The sequence below is a fragment of the Myotis lucifugus genome, unplaced genomic scaffold (assembly GCF_000147115.1).
Source record: "Myotis lucifugus unplaced genomic scaffold, Myoluc2.0 scaffold_14, whole genome shotgun sequence".
Taxonomy (NCBI): Eukaryota; Metazoa; Chordata; class Mammalia; order Chiroptera; family Vespertilionidae; genus Myotis; species Myotis lucifugus.
The window spans coordinates 10,701,396-10,718,722 of NW_005871062.1; the positions used below are offsets into that span (position 1 = coordinate 10,701,396).

Genomic DNA, 17,327 nt, shown 5'->3' on the forward strand with positions numbered 1-17,327 from the left:
TGACTCTCCCAAATTTTAATTTTTCATCGTATATATTTGCCAGACGTGAGCTTTTCTCCAGGGATCAAGACCCAAGGAAGGGAACAGGGAGTGAAGAGACAAATACTCGGAAGAAACTAGATAAATCTTTTCAAGACTATGTCCATGTTCTACTTCATCTATACCTATGTTACTGTCAGTTCCTCAAGGCCACAACCTGTGTGCCTTCTAGTGAGAGGCAGATATGTTTAGAAAACCATTGGTGAATTTAACTGAACATGGGATTTGAAATTCCCTCTCTGAACAGAGTTAATCTTCACATCCAAGCTGAAAAGACAGAGCCAACCCTCAAACATGAAAGGCATGCCTGGCTCTTGTAGGACCTGAAAAAAATATGTTAGCTTTTCTCTTTCTATACAGAGAGATACCCTGATGCCTTCGCTGGTCAGGGCTGAGCCCGTCATGGGAGGAAGGAAGGATAAGAAAGGGCGAACCTGGTTGCAAGCCTTACTGTCCCTAGCATCCTCTTTCAGAAGCCAAGATGTGGCAGGATGAAGATTTGGCCTCCTTCATTAAAACCGTGGTCATAACCTGAAGCCATCAAGTGACCAAATACAGGCATTTCTGATCCTTGAATCAGCACACAAGGCTTCACTCCTACCTTTTCCAAAGATTTATCTTCAATTAATACCCTAAATCCTTACCAATTTAGAGCAAATAATAATAATAATAATAGTAATAATAGCTACCATTTATTGAGCACCTATTCTACTGTGTGCCAGGCACTGTGCTAGGCACTTTTCGTACAATATCTAATTTAAATCCTCACAACAACCCTGTGAGGTAGGTATTATTATCGTCATTTTACATATGAGGGAACTGAGGCTCAGAGAGATTAAATAACTCTCCTATCACACAACCAAAAAGTAGTAGAGCTGGGATTCAAACCCAGAACAACTTGACTCCAAATCTCATGCTCCTGTGAACTAGAGCAGAGGCAGAGGGGAGAAGGGCTGAATTCAAGAAAGATTGTTGGAGTAGAATGGATATGATCTGCTGAATAGTAAGATTTGGGAAGGGATTTAAGTCCATAGATGTTTCTAGCTGATGAGCCTATGTAGATTGTGAAAGTAACTAGGATTGGAATTCATGAAGTGGGGGAAATGCATTGAGTCCATATGGACATGTCCATGGAGATGTCTGGTGAATAATAAAAACACAAATCTAAAGATTGGAGGAAATTGGGGATGGAGAGATATATTTGAGAACCCCCAGCATATCAAAGGCAGGTAAGGACCTCCTGATGGATGATACCATTTGGGGAGTAAATAGGAAAGAGAAGTGGATTGAAGACAGAACACAGGGAGCACCAACACTGAAGGCATGAGCAATAGTGGAAGTATTCTCAAGAAAGTTGGACATGGCAGAGTCAGAAAAAAAAGAGAAGTATAGGAGGCAGCCCTCCTCCCAGGTGGCTAGAGGAAGCCATGGTCTGGGTTGGGAGCAAACTAGAGCTGCTAGAAGGCAGGCAAGAGTGAGTCAAATTTCCAATGTAGCCTTCACTCACAAAAAAACCCACAAAGTATTTAAATGAATGCCAAATGCCCCTTCCCTGGTTTGCCCCAAAGCCTGGAATTTAGTACTTCATCTCTTGACACCCCAGTTCTGAAAATATGGGAGCCCAAGTGAGCCAAAAGAATTTATAGAAGAGGCTTAAAGTCATAATTTGTTTAAAGTAGAAAACAGGTTAAAAACAAAAACCTGACACTCCCAGAATTCCCCTTGCCCAATCATGCTCTGGGGCAGTGGTTCTCAACCTTCCTAATGCTGCGACCCTTTAATACAATTCCTCATGTTGTGGTGACCCCCAACCATAAAATTATTTTCGTTGCTACTTCATAACTGTAATTTTGCTACTGTTATGAATCGTAATGTAAATATCTGATATGCAGGATGTATTTTCTTGTTCGTGACCCACAGGTTGAGAACCGCTGCTCTGGGGTATCATGGTGATGTGAAAACAGGAAAAAGTGTGCAATGCAGGGGGCAAGGTGAGAACAGCCTGCTCGTTGTCTGGGGAGTCCTCTGATGAGCCCCACATATGGGCTTTATCCAGGTAGGATGATGATAGGGACATGGGGAGGCTTAAGGGCTATGAGGAAGGGGAGGAAGGATAGAGGTAAGTCAGGGGACCAGCCCCACAACCTGGGAAAAAATTGGGAGAGAGAGGGCCAGCCCTCTGGGCAGGGACCAGCCCTGAGGCTTAATTGGACTTGCATAGGCACCTGTGTGTGTGCACGTGTGTGATAGAGAAAGAGAGAGAGCACGCACACTCTCTGGAAAGGCGAACAGTCCCTCATATATGGGCAAAGGGCTGGAGCCCTCCCCAGAAGCCTAGTGACTCAACATGCTGAAGTGTGGGTGTGGGGGCTGCATATCCTCGGGAAGCCCTGAGGGGCTGTTGAAGCAGGGTTCCTGGTTTCCTCGGAGACTGGGCCTCCCCTCGCTGGGGGCTCACAGAAAGTCAAACAGCCCGAAATTCTTGGCTGCTCCACGCCCAGGAAAAATTGGGGGAGGAAAAAAGAAAGAAAAGACATGTTTCAGGCCCAGAGGTGAGATGAGCCTGTTGGTTAGTAGGGTTAGGGGTTTGAAGGAACCAGCACACAATTGCAGGCAAGGGGTGGGGTAGAGCAGAGATCAGGCAACGAAGGCCCCCACTGGGCTCCTGGTAAGGGCCCAGTGCAGGAAGGGATAGCATGGATACTTACTAAACGTGACCCACAACTCTAGGGTGCAAGCAGCAGGCAAGAGACAGTCAGGCAGCAGGCAAGGAACAATTAGGAGGGGCAGATGAAGCAAGTATTTTTTTGGTGTCAGTATTGCGTGTGTGGGGCAGTTCAGAGATGGGACACATGCTTGTGGCGATGAGGTTAATAGGAAGATGGCGTAGCTGAATGAATGGTGAAAGGGAACCGAGGTGGGGAAATGGTGGGGATAAGGGGCTGGGCAGGCCCTCAAGGGCACAGTTGAATTCCTGAAGTGTATGCACAGGTGAAGGGAGTCAGGAGCAGCACCAGCAAGTTGGGTCCCAGGGACATGAAGGATCCTGAGAAGTCCTGTGCAGCAGTTAGTGGGCAGAGGGACAAGCTGGGGCTGCTGGCAGGTTAGGGGCTGCAATAGCCATGTGGGTCACCCCACCCTCGCTGAGCTCAGCGAGCAGTTAGCGCGCCTGGATTTAGTTCCGTTTATTTCCCTTTCAGGTACCAAAGTAAAAAAGACTGGACAGATGGAGAGAGGGACGCAGCCAGCCAGGTTAGAGGTGGGATGAAAGTGGGGGAGGGGCCCTGCTCACATCACATCCACAAAGAACTCACTGGGGTTTCCCATGGCCATGCGGAAGGACTGTCTGCTGGCAGTCAGTTCGGGGGGCACCGAGGCCAGGTCACGGCCTGGGGGGGCTCCTGGGGGTCCCATGGCCGCGGGCGGTGGGGGCATCATCAGCATGGGGGGGCCGTAGAGAGGGGGCACGCCAGGGGGGCCGTAGCTCGGGTGCGTGTGATGGCTGCGCAGGCTGCTGGCCAGCGAGTGGTGGCTGCGGTGGCTGTGCTCGCTGGCGGCAGGCCCCGAGCGCTCGCTGGGCGCCCGCTCCCGGGGCCCCCGCAGGCTGCTGCGGGTTGTGTGGTCCGACTCGCTGCCGCTGCCACCTGACTTCGAGTCTCCAGCCTTCGGGTCTTTCTCTTTCCGCCGGTCGCTGCCGCTGCGGTTGGAGCCACTGCTCCGGCTGCCTGCAGGGGACAGGCAGGGGCAGGGTGGTGGGTGTTCAAGAGCTCGCGGAGGAAGCCTGGGTCTCCTCCACCTTACTTGTCTCCTCCATCTTACCTTCACTGTGCTGACTGCTGGCACTGCCCCCGCCGTAGCTGTACCCCAGCTCCGGGAAGCCTGGGTGCGGGTTGTAGGGGTGCGGGGGTGGCGGGTACTGGTAGGGGAAAGCCATGGGCCAAGGGGCAGCCCCCGGGTGCGGCAAAGGGGCCAGTGTGTCCTGGTCAGAGGCACCGCTGGAGCCGTCGTGATCGTGGAGGGACAGGTTGGCCATGTCTGTGGAGGGCAGGAGAGGGCCGGATGTTGGGACTCCCCCATACCTTTGCACCTCTGTCAGGAGGGAGGTCCCAGCCTAGGCTGCATTGGATGCATATGAGATGACAACAGCAGTGGTAGTTTCCCACCATTATGGGAGGAGGCATAGGCCAGAGAGCTCACATTCCTTCTTAAACCCTCCTCACCACCCAACAGAGATGGTAGAGAGGGAGCCCCTGCAGACAGCCCCAGGGAAAACCCTTCTCAGGGAGGCCCCAGTCACCATTCCTAGCCTCAATGCCAAATCCTGACACCCAACTCCCAGAAAAGCCTTTGGCAGTTTCTCCTCCTTCCTCAGTGGACTGGAAGGGACAAAACTCACTCTGTTCACTGAGGGCAGTGATTTTCAACTGGTGTGCCACCAGAATTTTTAAAACACGCAGTACCTGACTAGTGAGGGGCTCTGACCTCTTTTTCCTTAGATTGTCAAATAAAAACAGTGGCCAACACAACAATAACCGTCCCATGTGAGTGAGTCTAAATTATACCGATCTTTTTTGTCAGGTTGGCAAAACAATTTGTGTGTGTGTGTGCCACAGAATTTTAGTATTTAACTTATATGTGCCATGAGATGAAAAAGACTGAAAATTGCTGACTTAGAGGGTAAAAGGTAGAGGAATGTAGGAGGCTGAAATCTCGGACAACGATCAGGTAGGTACTGCATACCTGCAATTCATTAGGCACAATACAAAACACTATTTCATACAAATATTACCCCAACCCTATGAAGAAGGTGCTGGCACATTTTTTCCAGATGAAGTAAGTGCAGTCCAGAGAGGTTAAGTGACCAGCCTGAGTTCAACCTAAACTGTAGGCAGAACAGAAGCTAAAAGTTGCTAACTTTTTTACATTTCCAGATGAGGAAATCAGTAAGGAGTAGGGAGCAGTTTGGTGAAATTGTGCCCTCCCCTCACCTAACACTAAAAAAAATACCCATTAAAAACCAGAATGAACATAGGGCCTTTCAGAACCTCCCCATATAGAGGGCCATTGGCCAGAATCAATTTCCTGGTGCTGCTGGGGAGGTGGAAGTGGGGTGGGAAGGGCCCAGAAAGAGAACAAGTTAGGTGCCTCGACTGTGCTCTCCACCCCATTCCCAGGGAGGCGTGGTTCTACATTGTATTAACATTACTTCTTTCACGACTCTGGCTCCCCCAGTAAATGTTAAGGATAAGGATGCCCCCACTAATGTTGGAACTACCTGGAAGGGAGTTTAAGGGGCCACTAGGACTAATGACCTGCCTTGGACACCCCTTACTCACACCCCATCTGTACCAGGTCCCAGAGGCCTGCCAGATATAGACTGAGCCCTTTGTTCCAAGCCCTTAAGTAAGCCAGCCCAACCTTCCAGGGGAGAAGAGATAAGGAGAGGGGGCCCAAGGGAGCTAAAGCAGCCAATGAAGTCTTCCAGCCAAGCCATGAACTTGTCAAGGCCAGCAGCTAGCATGAAGGGTGGTGGTGGTGGTGGTAAGCAGGGGCCTGCCTTGGCTCATGTTCCAGGAGCTGGTGACTATTTCAGCTTCCAGGCTATCATCCCAAGGGGAGTGACTATGTGTTCCTGGGGCTACCCAGGTCCTTGGCTTTTCCCTTTGAGCTTGCCACACTCCCAGCTTAGGACACCTCAGCCAGTGAGAAGGAAAAGACCTGTTATGTCAGTATCTCCCTGAGCTGGGCCTCTGGTGCCAGGTCCATGGGTAGAAGATCCAGGAGGACCCAGGGACAGAAGGATGTCTCTTGAGCAAAAACTAGAGCTCTTCTGAAAAGCTTTATGTGTCCCTGGAAATTTGGGATCAGGGCTGATTCTGCTAAGGATGACAATACACTGGGGCCTTGACTTATGAGTTTAATTCGTTCCGAGACCGAGCTCATTAAGGAGCTCGTTAAGGAGCTCGTTAACTCAAATTACTCTATCAACTCAATGCAAAAAATCAGCCGAGAGACAGCTGGTATCTCAAAAAACTCGTTAGTCGGGACACTCGTAAGTCAAGGCCCCACTGTATCACACTTGATTGAGTCTAAGAAGCCACTGGTTGTAAGATGCACTCCAATTTCAGACACTGAAATGCGAAATAAGTGTTCATCTTAGAATCAATTAAATATATGAAGAATGGACTTTTTAAAGGGTACTTTCTGTGGGCTAAACATGGTGCTGAAAGCATTATATACATTACATTGTCCTCAAAACAGCTCTATGATATAGATTCTACTATTACTTCCACCTTACAGATCAACAAATTGAGGCATTGAGAGGCTGTCACTCATGTTCACACAGTAAGGGTGGTGCTAGGATTTGAACTCAGAGCTATCTAACTCCAAAACTCTGTGCATCTACTCCATGTGGCCACACTGGAACAGCTGAGGGCCAGGGACCCACCCTCCACCAGGACTTGTGCTCTGCAGGAACAGCTTTTCTGGTCCCTAGAACCTAATCTGAAGCATTTTAAGAGTTAGTTTTTGGACTCCAGCCAGCACCACTGGGCTCAGAGAAGGTTCCCTCAGGTAGAGGTGGCTGCTGGGGGAGGGTTTCAGCTCCCAACACTGAGCGATGCTGTCCTGTTTCGAAGACTCCCCTTCCAAAGGGCTTCAGAAAGAGAAGAGGGCTTCCACGCAGACCTCTCCTGCTTACTAACCCTAACTGGCTTTGCACTTTTTCAGGATCAAGTCCAGCTCCTGTGATAGCTTGTAGAATCCTCTACAACAGGGGTGGAGAACCTTTTTTCTGCCAAAGGCCACTTGGATATTTGTAACATCATTCACAGGCCATATAAAATTATCAACTTAAAAATTAGCCTGTTATATTTAGTCAAACATTTAATTAACTCACCCCTAATGCCTTGGCAGGGCCAGACCAAATGATTTCGAGGGCCTTATACCATCCACAGGCTGGACATTCCCCACCCCTCTCTACAACCTGGCCCTGATAGCTTCTCTAGCTCCATCCTGAAGCACAGTCCCTCCACAGAGGTCTGAGGAAGCTGAGGACATGAGGCCTCAGACAAATCCTAGGCCCTACCCTGGTGGACCCTGCTTGATGCTGGGAAGCTAAGCAGGGCCCAAGGAAAGGAACTCTGGCCTTGCTAAGACAATGTTTCTGCACCACTACACACCTGGTCAAACCCAGGTGGTGGGAAGAACAAGGGCTCTGGAGCCAGAAAGACCTGGAACCATGGCCTAGTTTCTCTGCTTCTAGTAGTGAAACCTGGGGTGGACTATTTACCGTCTACATATCTCAGTTGCTTCTTCTGAAAACAGGGATAGTAATCCATCTCCCCAAGGGCAGAGAGGAGGTTGTGAGGACTGAGTGACAGAGTGAGATGATGTTTTAGAAACAATCAGCATGGTGCCAGGCGCTTAGAAAATGCCAGCCCCTCCAGGGGACGCAAGGCAGGTGAAGAGGCTGAACTGGGTTCTGCTTCCACCACAAAACTCTCAGGCCTTGAGCTGGGAGCCCAGCTCTGCTGCCCCCTCCTCTGGGTTCCCTGGAGTCTGCCGCCACACCCCTGGGCACCGCCCCGCTCCCAGCCAGAAGACAGGGCAAGGAAGGGGGGAGGCACGTACTGCCGCAGAGGTCACCGAAGATGTAGTAGCACTGCTCGGAGAAGGTGATCTTGTTGACAGTGTGGCGGATGAAGCCAGCTTTCAGCAGGTTGCTTGCATACTTGCGGGCTTCTCGCCGGTCAGTGAAGCCTTCCACGTTGTGGTACAGCCAGTCCACCACATCCGAGCCTGGGAGCAAAGCTACCTTTGATTGGGAGGCCCACCTTGGGCTCATCTGGCCTCACAGAAGCCATGAGGCTGGGCCTAGTTCCAGCTCAAGGGAGTTATTGGGCGCCTAGCCTATCCTGCTCCCTCACTGCCCACCACCCCATCCTTCATCCCACCATGGGGCCCTCTCACCGATGAAAGCGTTGGGGATAGTGATCTTGAGCCACATGCGGTCTCGGACCTCCAGCCCGGATTCAGGGGAAGCCATGGCTTTCACAATGGCAGCCATGTCACTGTGGATGGACAGGTGAAAGTCGTCTAGGCCTGGGGGTGGGAAGCAAAATGGTCAGGCAGAAAGGGGCTGTGGAGGTAGGCAGACGGGAGTTTGCATTCCAGTTCTACCGCCTAATAAATATGGACCAATATGGACCAGTGTTGGACTTCTTGGACACTCAGTTTCTCCTGTAAAAATAGGGACTTTCACGTCTACTTTATAGGGATGTTTGAAGATAATTAAATAATGTAAATGAAGGTGCTTAGTATAGTGCATAACGAGTGTTATGATGATTAAGAATGGCAGTCATTATTACGTGCTTACTTTATGCCACACACTGTGATAACTGCTTCACTTATATCCTCTCATTAACCCCCAGGAACCTGGTAACGTGCACATCTTTAGTCCCATTTTACAAGAGGAAACTGAGGCTCACTGGGTGCTCAATACCAGTTCAGAAGCAAACACTGTTTAGTGAGCTTCGGGTGTCCCGAGGGAAGCTGCAGTGTGAAGTAGCTGGAATGAGCCGAGCCCCCTCCGGCCCCTCTGCCTTTCAAGCAAGTCTCCACATGGGCCTTCATCAGTCCCTCTCACCTGGCCCTGTCTGCTGGGCCCAGGGGACAGGGTTGGACACTCACGCTCTGTGTCAGGGATGGAGCTGGTGATAGAGGAGCTGGTGGAGGTGATGGTGCTCAGGGAGGGGCTCATGCCGTAGGCAGGGAAGGTGCCAGTCATGGCTGCAGTGTGGGAGACCCAGGCCGCAGGGTCAATGGGCCGGATGGGCTCGCCTGCAGGGAGGATGAGGAGTTAGGGGCTGCCCACCCTGCCCAGTGCTGGGCCCAACAGGGTAGGTGTGAGGGTTCAGGGCAACACAGAAGGCAGGAGAGACAGAGCTCGTGTATGCCAGACACCAGTTTTAGGGCCAATTTCCCCATCCACTTACTCCTGGGCAATGTGAAGCAACCACGTGGACTTGGGTCCCAGCACTTGGCTACAGTCAGGGTGATGGGCCTGAAAGCAAGGGTGTCCCTAGTGAGGGCAGGATGTATGGAGGCGAGACCAAGCCCCTTGCCTGATAGCCAGAAATGCCTGGCACCTCCTCCGTAATGCTTCAGCCCATCCATACCCTGGTTTGTGCACAATCTCCCGCAGTACCCGGACTGCGTCGTCATTACTCATGTTCTCAAAGTTGATCTCGTTTACCTGGGAAATAGGACCAGGAATGGGATAAGCAGCTGTGCTGGGGAGGGAGTTAGGGAAGCTTGGTGGATCAGGAGGTCTTCCCCACCAAGAAGGGGCCTCTGAATAGGGTAGAGAGGGTAGGAAGAATGAGAAGGGACAGAGGGTACATCTCCCCAACTCCCTTTCTACACCACCAGCCACAGTGAACAATGGTACCTGTAACAGCATATCTCCAGGCTCGATGCGTCCATCAGCAGCCACGGCCCCACCCTTCATGATAGAGCCAATGTAGATGCCTCCGTCACCACGCTCGTTGCTTTGGCCCACAATGGAGATGCCCAAGAAGTTATACTTTTCTACAGGGAGTAATAAGACCTTGAGATGGGAGCAAGGTTCCTAACCAAATTCTGAGCCCCTTATTAGAAAGAGTGTAAAGGGATAAGAGCTAACATTTATTGAACTGGAACCAGGCACTGGGTTCAGCATGCTCAATAGGCTTTCATTAATCCTTGCTGGATGTGAGGCACGGATGCTCAGTCTCATTTTACAGAGTAGACAACTGAGGTTCAGAGAATTTAAGTGACTCTTCTAAGCCATTAAATGGCAAAACCAGTATTCAAACTCATTTAAATTCCAGACAAAGTTGGGGCTCTTTTCACTACACCCAGCCATCTCTTAAAAGAGTGGGTAGGGCAAAAATCAGGGAACAAGAATGCAACAGCTAAAACATGGGAAATGGGAAGCAATCAGAAATCACTTCCTCCAGGAAGCCTTCCTTGATGCTTTTCTCTGCTCCCATAGCTGTGTGTGCTTCTCTCTCGCATAGCCCTAATCATGAGATACTGAAATAATAGTTTAGGTTTATGAAAGAAATCTCCTTGAGGGCAGGGAACATAACTTGTGTCTCTTTAAACTCCTTGAGTCTGCCCAGTGTCTGGCACACAGTAGGCACTCAAGAGTGTTGTTTCACCAGACTCACCCATGTTGAGCGTGACCGTGATGATGTTGAGTGACATAGTGGAGTCCGTGATGCTGCTGAAGGATGAGGACTGGAATAGAGAGAGACTTTGAGCAGCAGGCAGGGGTGGCAGGAACTCACTGCTCTCCCCTAGCTCCTCCTCAAGGTGAGCCTTCAGCCACCACCTTCCCTCTAAGGTTCTAAACACTGACCCAAGGGTTGGGGATCTAAGGACGGATAAGCCCTGGCCTTGCCCCACTCATCCCTAGCACCCCAGGTCCCATACCCGCTCAATCCGGGAAACCTTCTGCTTCCGCCGCCGCCGCTTGTGTCTTCTCATCAGGCGTGAAGCACTGCTCTGCTCTGTGGAGCTGCTGAACCTGTGGGGCCCACAGTCGTTCCCCACCAGGCTGACCTAGCCCTGCCCCGTAAGAGGCACTGCAGGGCCCAGGCCCCCAGCACAAAGCCCACATCCCTCCCAGGGGCCCAGTATCCTCAGGGTTCAGGGCTCCTCAAGGATCACCTGCCCACCAGTCCTCATGAAACCAAGGCCCTACCTGCTGGTGGAGTCATCCTCCTCGGAATCAAAGAAGCTGGTGGTCTCCAACTCGCTGCTCATGAGGGTAGTCGAGCTGTCGTAACCCCCTGGTTCTCGCCGCCGCTCCCCTTTTGCAGTTCCATTTAGCCGGGTTGCTGCAGGGGATGGAGGCAGCTGGGTTCACAGTGCCCAGTGTAGGAGGGAAGGGAGGAGAGGCAGGCTAGGGGCTGCACTGGGGCCAGTCCTATCCCGAGCTCAGGAAGTTGGGCAAAGAGGTGGTCAGCTGAGTGGAAGCTGTGGGGAGGGCACAGGGATGGGGAAAGCATCTGTTCAGGGAAGACGCACTGTGCTCTGGGCCGTCCCTCCTGCGAGGCCGCTCCCGCTGGGCAGACACCAAGGAGTCCGTCTCTGTGTCATTGTCCAGGTTCTCCTGGCTGCCCCCACCAGCATGAGGGCTGCAGGGAAGATAGGACTTGGTGGGGGAGGGGGCAGGCTGGGGGCTCCCTCCCCCAGCCCTGGGCTGAGCTGACCTGGCCCTCCCCACAGGCCCTGCCTACCCTCAGGTCACACTCACTGGAAGGATGGAGGCCGGGAGTCCCCAATGCCTCCTGTGCGCTCCATGGGAGGTGGCAGCTCCGATGGGTTATCAGCACAGAAGGGAGCTGGCTCTGGGTGTGAGCCTTCAGCTGACACCAGCTGATGGGGAGAAAATGGGTAGGTAGTATGGCACGAGGGCACGTAGGATAGTTGGCTTCTGGCAGGGCATGAAGACTTGGGGAGAATGAAGCAGGGGACATGGAGGGAAAAGAGACAGGACTATGCAAGGACAGCTGACCTGAGGAGCGGACCCACTGCCAGGTGGATGGTGTCAGGGAGGCATGGGCTGGTGAAGTGGGATGGGGGCAGAGGGTAAGTGTCCAAGGCAGAGTTCAGCAGGTGACAGAAGGGAACCCGAGGCAAAGTGCCTCCAAGGGCATAGGAAACAATTTTGCCTCCTATGTATGTTTCTGTAGCCGCCTTTTCCCTTTCACACCACTCCCCCAGTTTTCACCAAGGCTATAGAATTTGGGGTAGAAACTGTTCAGTTAGAAACTCGAGGACAGTTCAGATACTGAAACATAAAACCATCAGCTATAACCTTAGCAATGTTTTTCCTCCGTCCAGCCCATGGCAGGAATGTGGACGGAGGGAGGGTTGAGGAAGGATCCTTACCCAGGACACCACCCGGCCATTGAAGCAGGGCAACTTGGCATTGTCATCTGAGATCTCCTCCTTCACCACTCTGCAGGGAAAGGGAGGTTGTCAATGAGCTTTCTGGGGTAGAAATGGAGGTGTCCTCACAATCCCAACTCTCAGGGGCTTCTCCACCCTAAACTGGGAATCAAACCACCAGCATCAGCCTGTTCAAACAACAGCATGGGTGGGGGTGACCCAGCTGCCTTCCTGGTCACCTGACAAATCGCTGTCCCCCATGAGTGCAACCACTCCCTAGAATCTCAAGAGTGCTTTATCCATCCCCAGTAAAGCTCTCATGGGCTGGACTTTTTCTTTCCCTCTGACCCTAAACTAGGAAAAAGCACACCCTGATTACTGTCCTTCCCTTCTCAATTGGGAATCCTGACATTCTTCTGGGAGGTGTGGGCGAGGAATTTAAGAAAATTAGGAAAGAAAAAGGGAGAAGACATTTACTGCCGTTATGATAATACTAACAATTGCTCTCATTTATTGAGCATGTATTATGGGCCAAGCACTAAGTGAACACTTTACTTGTATCATTTCATTTACTACAGCAATGCTATATATAAGATACAGATGGGGAGACGAAGGTTCACTAGGTTCAGAAATTCACCTATAGGGACACCACTAATAAGTGAAGTGCTGGAATTTGAATCCTCATCAGCCTGACTCCACAGCCTTTATTCCTACCAATTATACCATCTTATCTCCCCACAGTGGTAATATATATTCTTCACATCAGCCTCATTGCGTAGACAATATGATCCCCATTTTATGAATAAGGAACTGAGACACATTCAGTAACTTGTCCAAGGCCACAGAGCTAGAAGATGTCAGAGTTGAAATTCAACCCCAAGCTTGTCTGACTCTAAATCCCACTCTTTCGACAGTATTTCACATTCTCTCCTATACAATGACAGAGGTGATGTGGGTCTGTGTGGAAGGTGAGGTAAGGGAGGCAGTGATATGAGACATGGGGGGTGGGGGTGGGATGTGGTCACAGGCATGCAGTGAGGCAAGAAGTCAGACTATGACCACAGTTTGGGGCCAGCGAAAGAAACTGGAATAGTTTGAGGTCCCCCAGATTGCATCAAACACCCAGGAGGACAGAGCTGGAAAGATGTGATTAGGGGCAAGAGGGAGACACATGCCTGGAGCTGTGAGCAGAGAGGGAAGACACTAAGGAAGGAGGCTGCGAAGCCCAGTCTTCCTGTTCTTGAAGAAGTTCTGCCCAGAACTGGGAACGTGCTTGGCTCCTTGCGATTTTCACATTCTTGGACTCACAGCCAAGTTCGAAGGCCGAGCCTACCCTCCTCCCTCCCATCCAGCCCTGGCTCCTCCATCATTTCCAGCCCCACAACGACCCCGAGAAAGCAGCTCAAATCATCCTGCTCAGGGCCATCATGGCAGAAAGCCTGGAGACAGAACAGGCGGGAGAGAAGGGACAGAGAGGTAGCTCAGACCTGTCAGCCAGTCCAGCCACAGGACACCCTAAGCTTGCAGCCCCCTGTGGGAACTGGGGCTCAAAAGGAAAAGAGGTGCGTGGGACACATGGCAGGGACTCTGTGACCTGCTTCAGAGAGGGTCTCCCTGTGGTGGGAAACCGTGGCTGAGTCCCCACAACCCTCTCCCCCAGCAGGCCCCACCACACAGCTCTAGCTACAGATGTTTCCTCTCTTTCTGGGGGTCACTGACAGGTCGCCAAGGCTCTGTTGACTCATAACGATCAGCTGATCAGCCTCAGAAAGCCCCCCTTCCCAAGTGGAGCTAAATGGCTCAGGGTTCCACTGCACACGAGCACACACGCGTGAACACACACACACACACACACACACACCACACTCTCACGAACTTGGGTTTAAATTCCAATTCTGCTACTTATTAGCCCTCCCATCTTAGAGAAGTTTAACTTCTCCAAGCCTTTGTCTCATCCTGGTAAATGGGATTTGTAAATGCCTGGCACAGTCCAGGCATACCATAAAAGCTAGTTTCTAACTCTGTGAATTTTCAGCAAGATCCATACTCTCTTTCTAATTAGGAGTAAGTTTGCAAGGGCAGGAACCAAACACATCTGCTCATCATTCACCGTTCATGCAATTAAAAAGCCTTTGCTGAGAGAGAGAGCCCAGTGAGTTTTAGATCCCGTGCTTGCCGTTGTATGAACCTCAAGCAGCATCAGACCTGGAGCCTGCCTTGTTCTCTGAGGTTACAGTCCAGTGGACAGTCCACATAAGCATATTCCAGGTGGGAAGTGGTCAGAGTGGTAAGACCAGCAGAGGTGTTCATTGGACAGACACCTGCTGAGTGATACAGATGTCAAGTCCTGGCTAGGAGCAGGTGGATGCATAAATAGGATAAAATACCATAACTTTAAAAGCTGAACCCAGACGACAGGAGAATTTGGACACGGAGAAGCAGGGGGAAGAAGTGTGTTCCAGGCAAAGGCCCAGAGGCAGGACAGTGTGACATGGAGCAGGAGGAACATAGTTAGTGACTCTACTTCCCATGTTGCCCCTTCCCACAGCTCAAGGCCACTCTAGCATTGGGTACACTATCTCCTCAGTGGTAAAAATGCTTATTCTTCTTCCATTTCCCAAATAATTTAAGAGGGGTGAGCCTACCCTGAGCTTGACAAATACTTCTGGAGACCTCACAAACCAGCGCCTCAGAGGGTGAGCCTGGAGGGGATGCAGAGACAGCAGCCCTCCTCCTCTGACCCACCGCCCAGCTGTCAGTAGGGGTCACTGGCCTCTGCCTGACCTCCTCTTATGGGGCGAGGATAGGTGGCAGCCCTATCACCTCTACAGTTTGCCAAGGCTCAGCATCTCCCTCAGAGAGGATGCATCTGTAAAATGGTGATAATAATAGTAATACCTACAACAGTGGGATTAAGGCCTTGGACTTTAGAGCCAGATTCCTGATGTCGAATCAAGCTTTGCCACTAACTAGCCAGACGGTGTGACCTGGATAAGTTACTTCAGGTTTTGGTGCTCTAATTTCCTCATCTGTAAACTGATGGTATTACTACCTACTTCATAGGGCTGTTAAGAGAATTAAATGAGTAAAAGTTAGAAAAGCACTTAGATCAGTGCCTAGTACACTGTAAGCGCCATAAAGAGTTTGTTAAATGTGTTCGTGTACACACACACACACACACACACACACTCCTTTATTCCTCAGCTATTAGACGTCTGCTCCTGGTAAACCTACCAGGTCTGCTCATTAATCCTTCTGGGGATAAAAACAAAATCAATCTCCAAAATCAATCTCCTCCATTTCATTTTTAGCATTGTTCTCAACCCTGTAAAAATGGCCTACTCTGATACTTTACCAAGGATGGCTCAAGTACCAGCGACATATGCAAGATGTGTTCAGGTGTTACCTGAATGCACATTGCTTAATTCAACAGTTAACATTTATTTTTAACATATCTTATAAAGAAATATAAATAGAAAATGGGTGATTTCCTATTATTGATTTGGTCAAGCTAAGAAAGAGTGAGTGGACTGACAGTGAATTTAAAGAACAATATTGTCAACAGTGAGCCGATGTAATGGGGGGCCTCCTGTGACTGCAGTGAGGCCTGGCCTGGGGGTAGGGCCCCTGCACAGGACTCCAGCTGATCTGCCCCTACCCATACCCTGAGGCAGTATCTCAGCCTCTCCTAACTCTATTCTCTTACCCGGCCAAGGCATTGCCCCCTCCCTCCCATCCCTTGCAGATGGATTTCATCCTTCTTCCGAATTTTCCAAAGGGGAGTCCCTAGAGAGGCCGGACCTCCAGGATCAGAAAGCAGGGGTGTCTGTCTCTGGACTGAGGCCAGACAATATTAGACATCGGAGCTCCCCGCCAGAGGGTAAGTCTGACAACAGAAAGGAGGTTAGAAGCCGCACAGCACTTTCCACTGGAAAAGCACTTTCACACACAGGAGCTCATGGGCTCATCGAACCCTGAGTTCCAGGGGGGAAGGTGACACAAGCATGCCAGGCGAAGGAGGGAGACGGTGCTTGCTGCCCAGGGCCAGGAGGGCCGAGGTCCTGGGAGAGAAGCCGGCTGGCCGGACGCACGAACACTGGGGAGAAGAATGTCTTCCCTCACTCGGCGCTGGGGCCTCAGCTGAGAGCAGTGCAGGCCTCTGGCCAGGGCTGCAGAGGCTGCCTCCAGGCTTCCCCACAGGCCTCCAGGCCCAGCGCCCAGTTAGTGTGGGGGCCTTCCCCGCCCCCAGTCCCCCAGGAGTTGGGGTGTGTGTGCGGGGATGGCCAGGCTCCCCCTCCCAGGCCAGCTGCTAAGGAACCTTCCGGCTCCAACATTCCATCCCTCCTTAAAGGGGAAGTCGCCGCTTCCAAACTCGGCCGGTCCAGAGCCCACAGCTGGGGGAGGAGGGCACCAGGCCGGCAGGGAGGGGAGGTGGGCGCCGGGGGACGCTTCCCGGGCCTCCTACCCGGCTCCGAGGCCCTTTCCAAGACCACCCTCCGGAGGGAAAAGGCCCCCATCTGGGGAGGCAATCAGCACCTGGGCTAGTGCGGGTTCCTCCTTCGGGGTCAGGCATTCTGCTCCCTTGACAACCTCCGACACACCCCGCAAGGAAACGGGGAGCAGCTAGACTCCCGGTCTGCAGGCCTGAGCGGCCAGCCTGGCGCCCGGGCACCCCTCGCCTCCCCCTCCCCGCAGTTCCCAGCCCCGCAGCACAGCGCTGGGAGGCTCGGTGCTCCAAATATGGCTCGGAGTGTGGAGCTGGGGAGAGGGAGAGGGAGAGGGCCGAGTGCCAAACACCCCGAGTCTGGGTTTAAAAGGTGGCTCCCTGGGCAGGCGGGGCGGGGGGGGGGGTCGGGCTCTGGGACTGGGAGGAGGGGTGTGTGTGTGTGTCTGTGTGTGTGTGTGTGTGTGTGTGTCTGTCTGAGCCGCTGGTCTCAGAGGTGAGCGGGCTTCCTGGGCTGGTCCTGATTGCTCTTGGGGAGTTGGACGCCCCCCTAAACGAGAGCGAAAGGAGCGTCCCTAGAGAGGCTGGGCTCCCGGGTCTGAAACAAGCAAGGGGAGCCCAAACGGCCGAGGGCCCCCAGCACCCAGAGCAGGGCTGGGAGCCAGTGCAGCCAGGGGAGCGCCAACTGCCGAGCGGCCTCTGGAAGCCGGAGGGGCCGGGGTCCCCCGGGGGCGAGGCGGGGGCCATCCTCACCCGAAATCGTCGTCCATAGACTTGAAGAAGAACTTGTAGCTGGGCCGCTGCAGGACGCCCTTAAAGTCCGCCAAGGTGACGCGCTCGGCGGGCAGCGGCAGCTTCACCAGGTACGGCGTCTCCTGCCCGTCCAGGTGGTAGATGATCT

General features: G+C 52.1%; 1 protein-coding gene across 1 annotated transcript in view; it reads right to left on the bottom strand.

Moving 5' to 3' along the window:
• Window positions 1-1,210: 1,210 nt before the first annotated feature.
• Window positions 1,211-17,327, bottom strand: part of DVL3 (dishevelled segment polarity protein 3) — a 16,685-nt gene continuing 568 nt past the window's right edge. The window contains exons 2-17 of the mRNA XM_006084923.3: window positions 17,180-17,325; window positions 11,983-12,052; window positions 11,345-11,466; window positions 11,116-11,225; window positions 10,790-10,925; window positions 10,519-10,612; window positions 10,254-10,323; window positions 9,491-9,630; window positions 9,219-9,295; window positions 9,036-9,103; window positions 8,731-8,880; window positions 8,011-8,142; window positions 7,672-7,839; window positions 3,859-4,074; window positions 3,354-3,764; window positions 1,211-2,525 (exon numbers count right to left, since the gene is read on the bottom strand). Coding sequence (XP_006084985.3) covers window positions 2,494-2,525; window positions 3,354-3,764; window positions 3,859-4,074; window positions 7,672-7,839; window positions 8,011-8,142; window positions 8,731-8,880; window positions 9,036-9,103; window positions 9,219-9,295; window positions 9,491-9,630; window positions 10,254-10,323; window positions 10,519-10,612; window positions 10,790-10,925; window positions 11,116-11,225; window positions 11,345-11,466; window positions 11,983-12,052; window positions 17,180-17,325 — 2,142 coding nt within the window. The 3' untranslated portion in view covers window positions 1,211-2,493. The remainder of the gene's footprint in view (window positions 2,526-3,353; window positions 3,765-3,858; window positions 4,075-7,671; window positions 7,840-8,010; window positions 8,143-8,730; window positions 8,881-9,035; window positions 9,104-9,218; window positions 9,296-9,490; window positions 9,631-10,253; window positions 10,324-10,518; window positions 10,613-10,789; window positions 10,926-11,115; window positions 11,226-11,344; window positions 11,467-11,982; window positions 12,053-17,179; window positions 17,326-17,327) is intronic.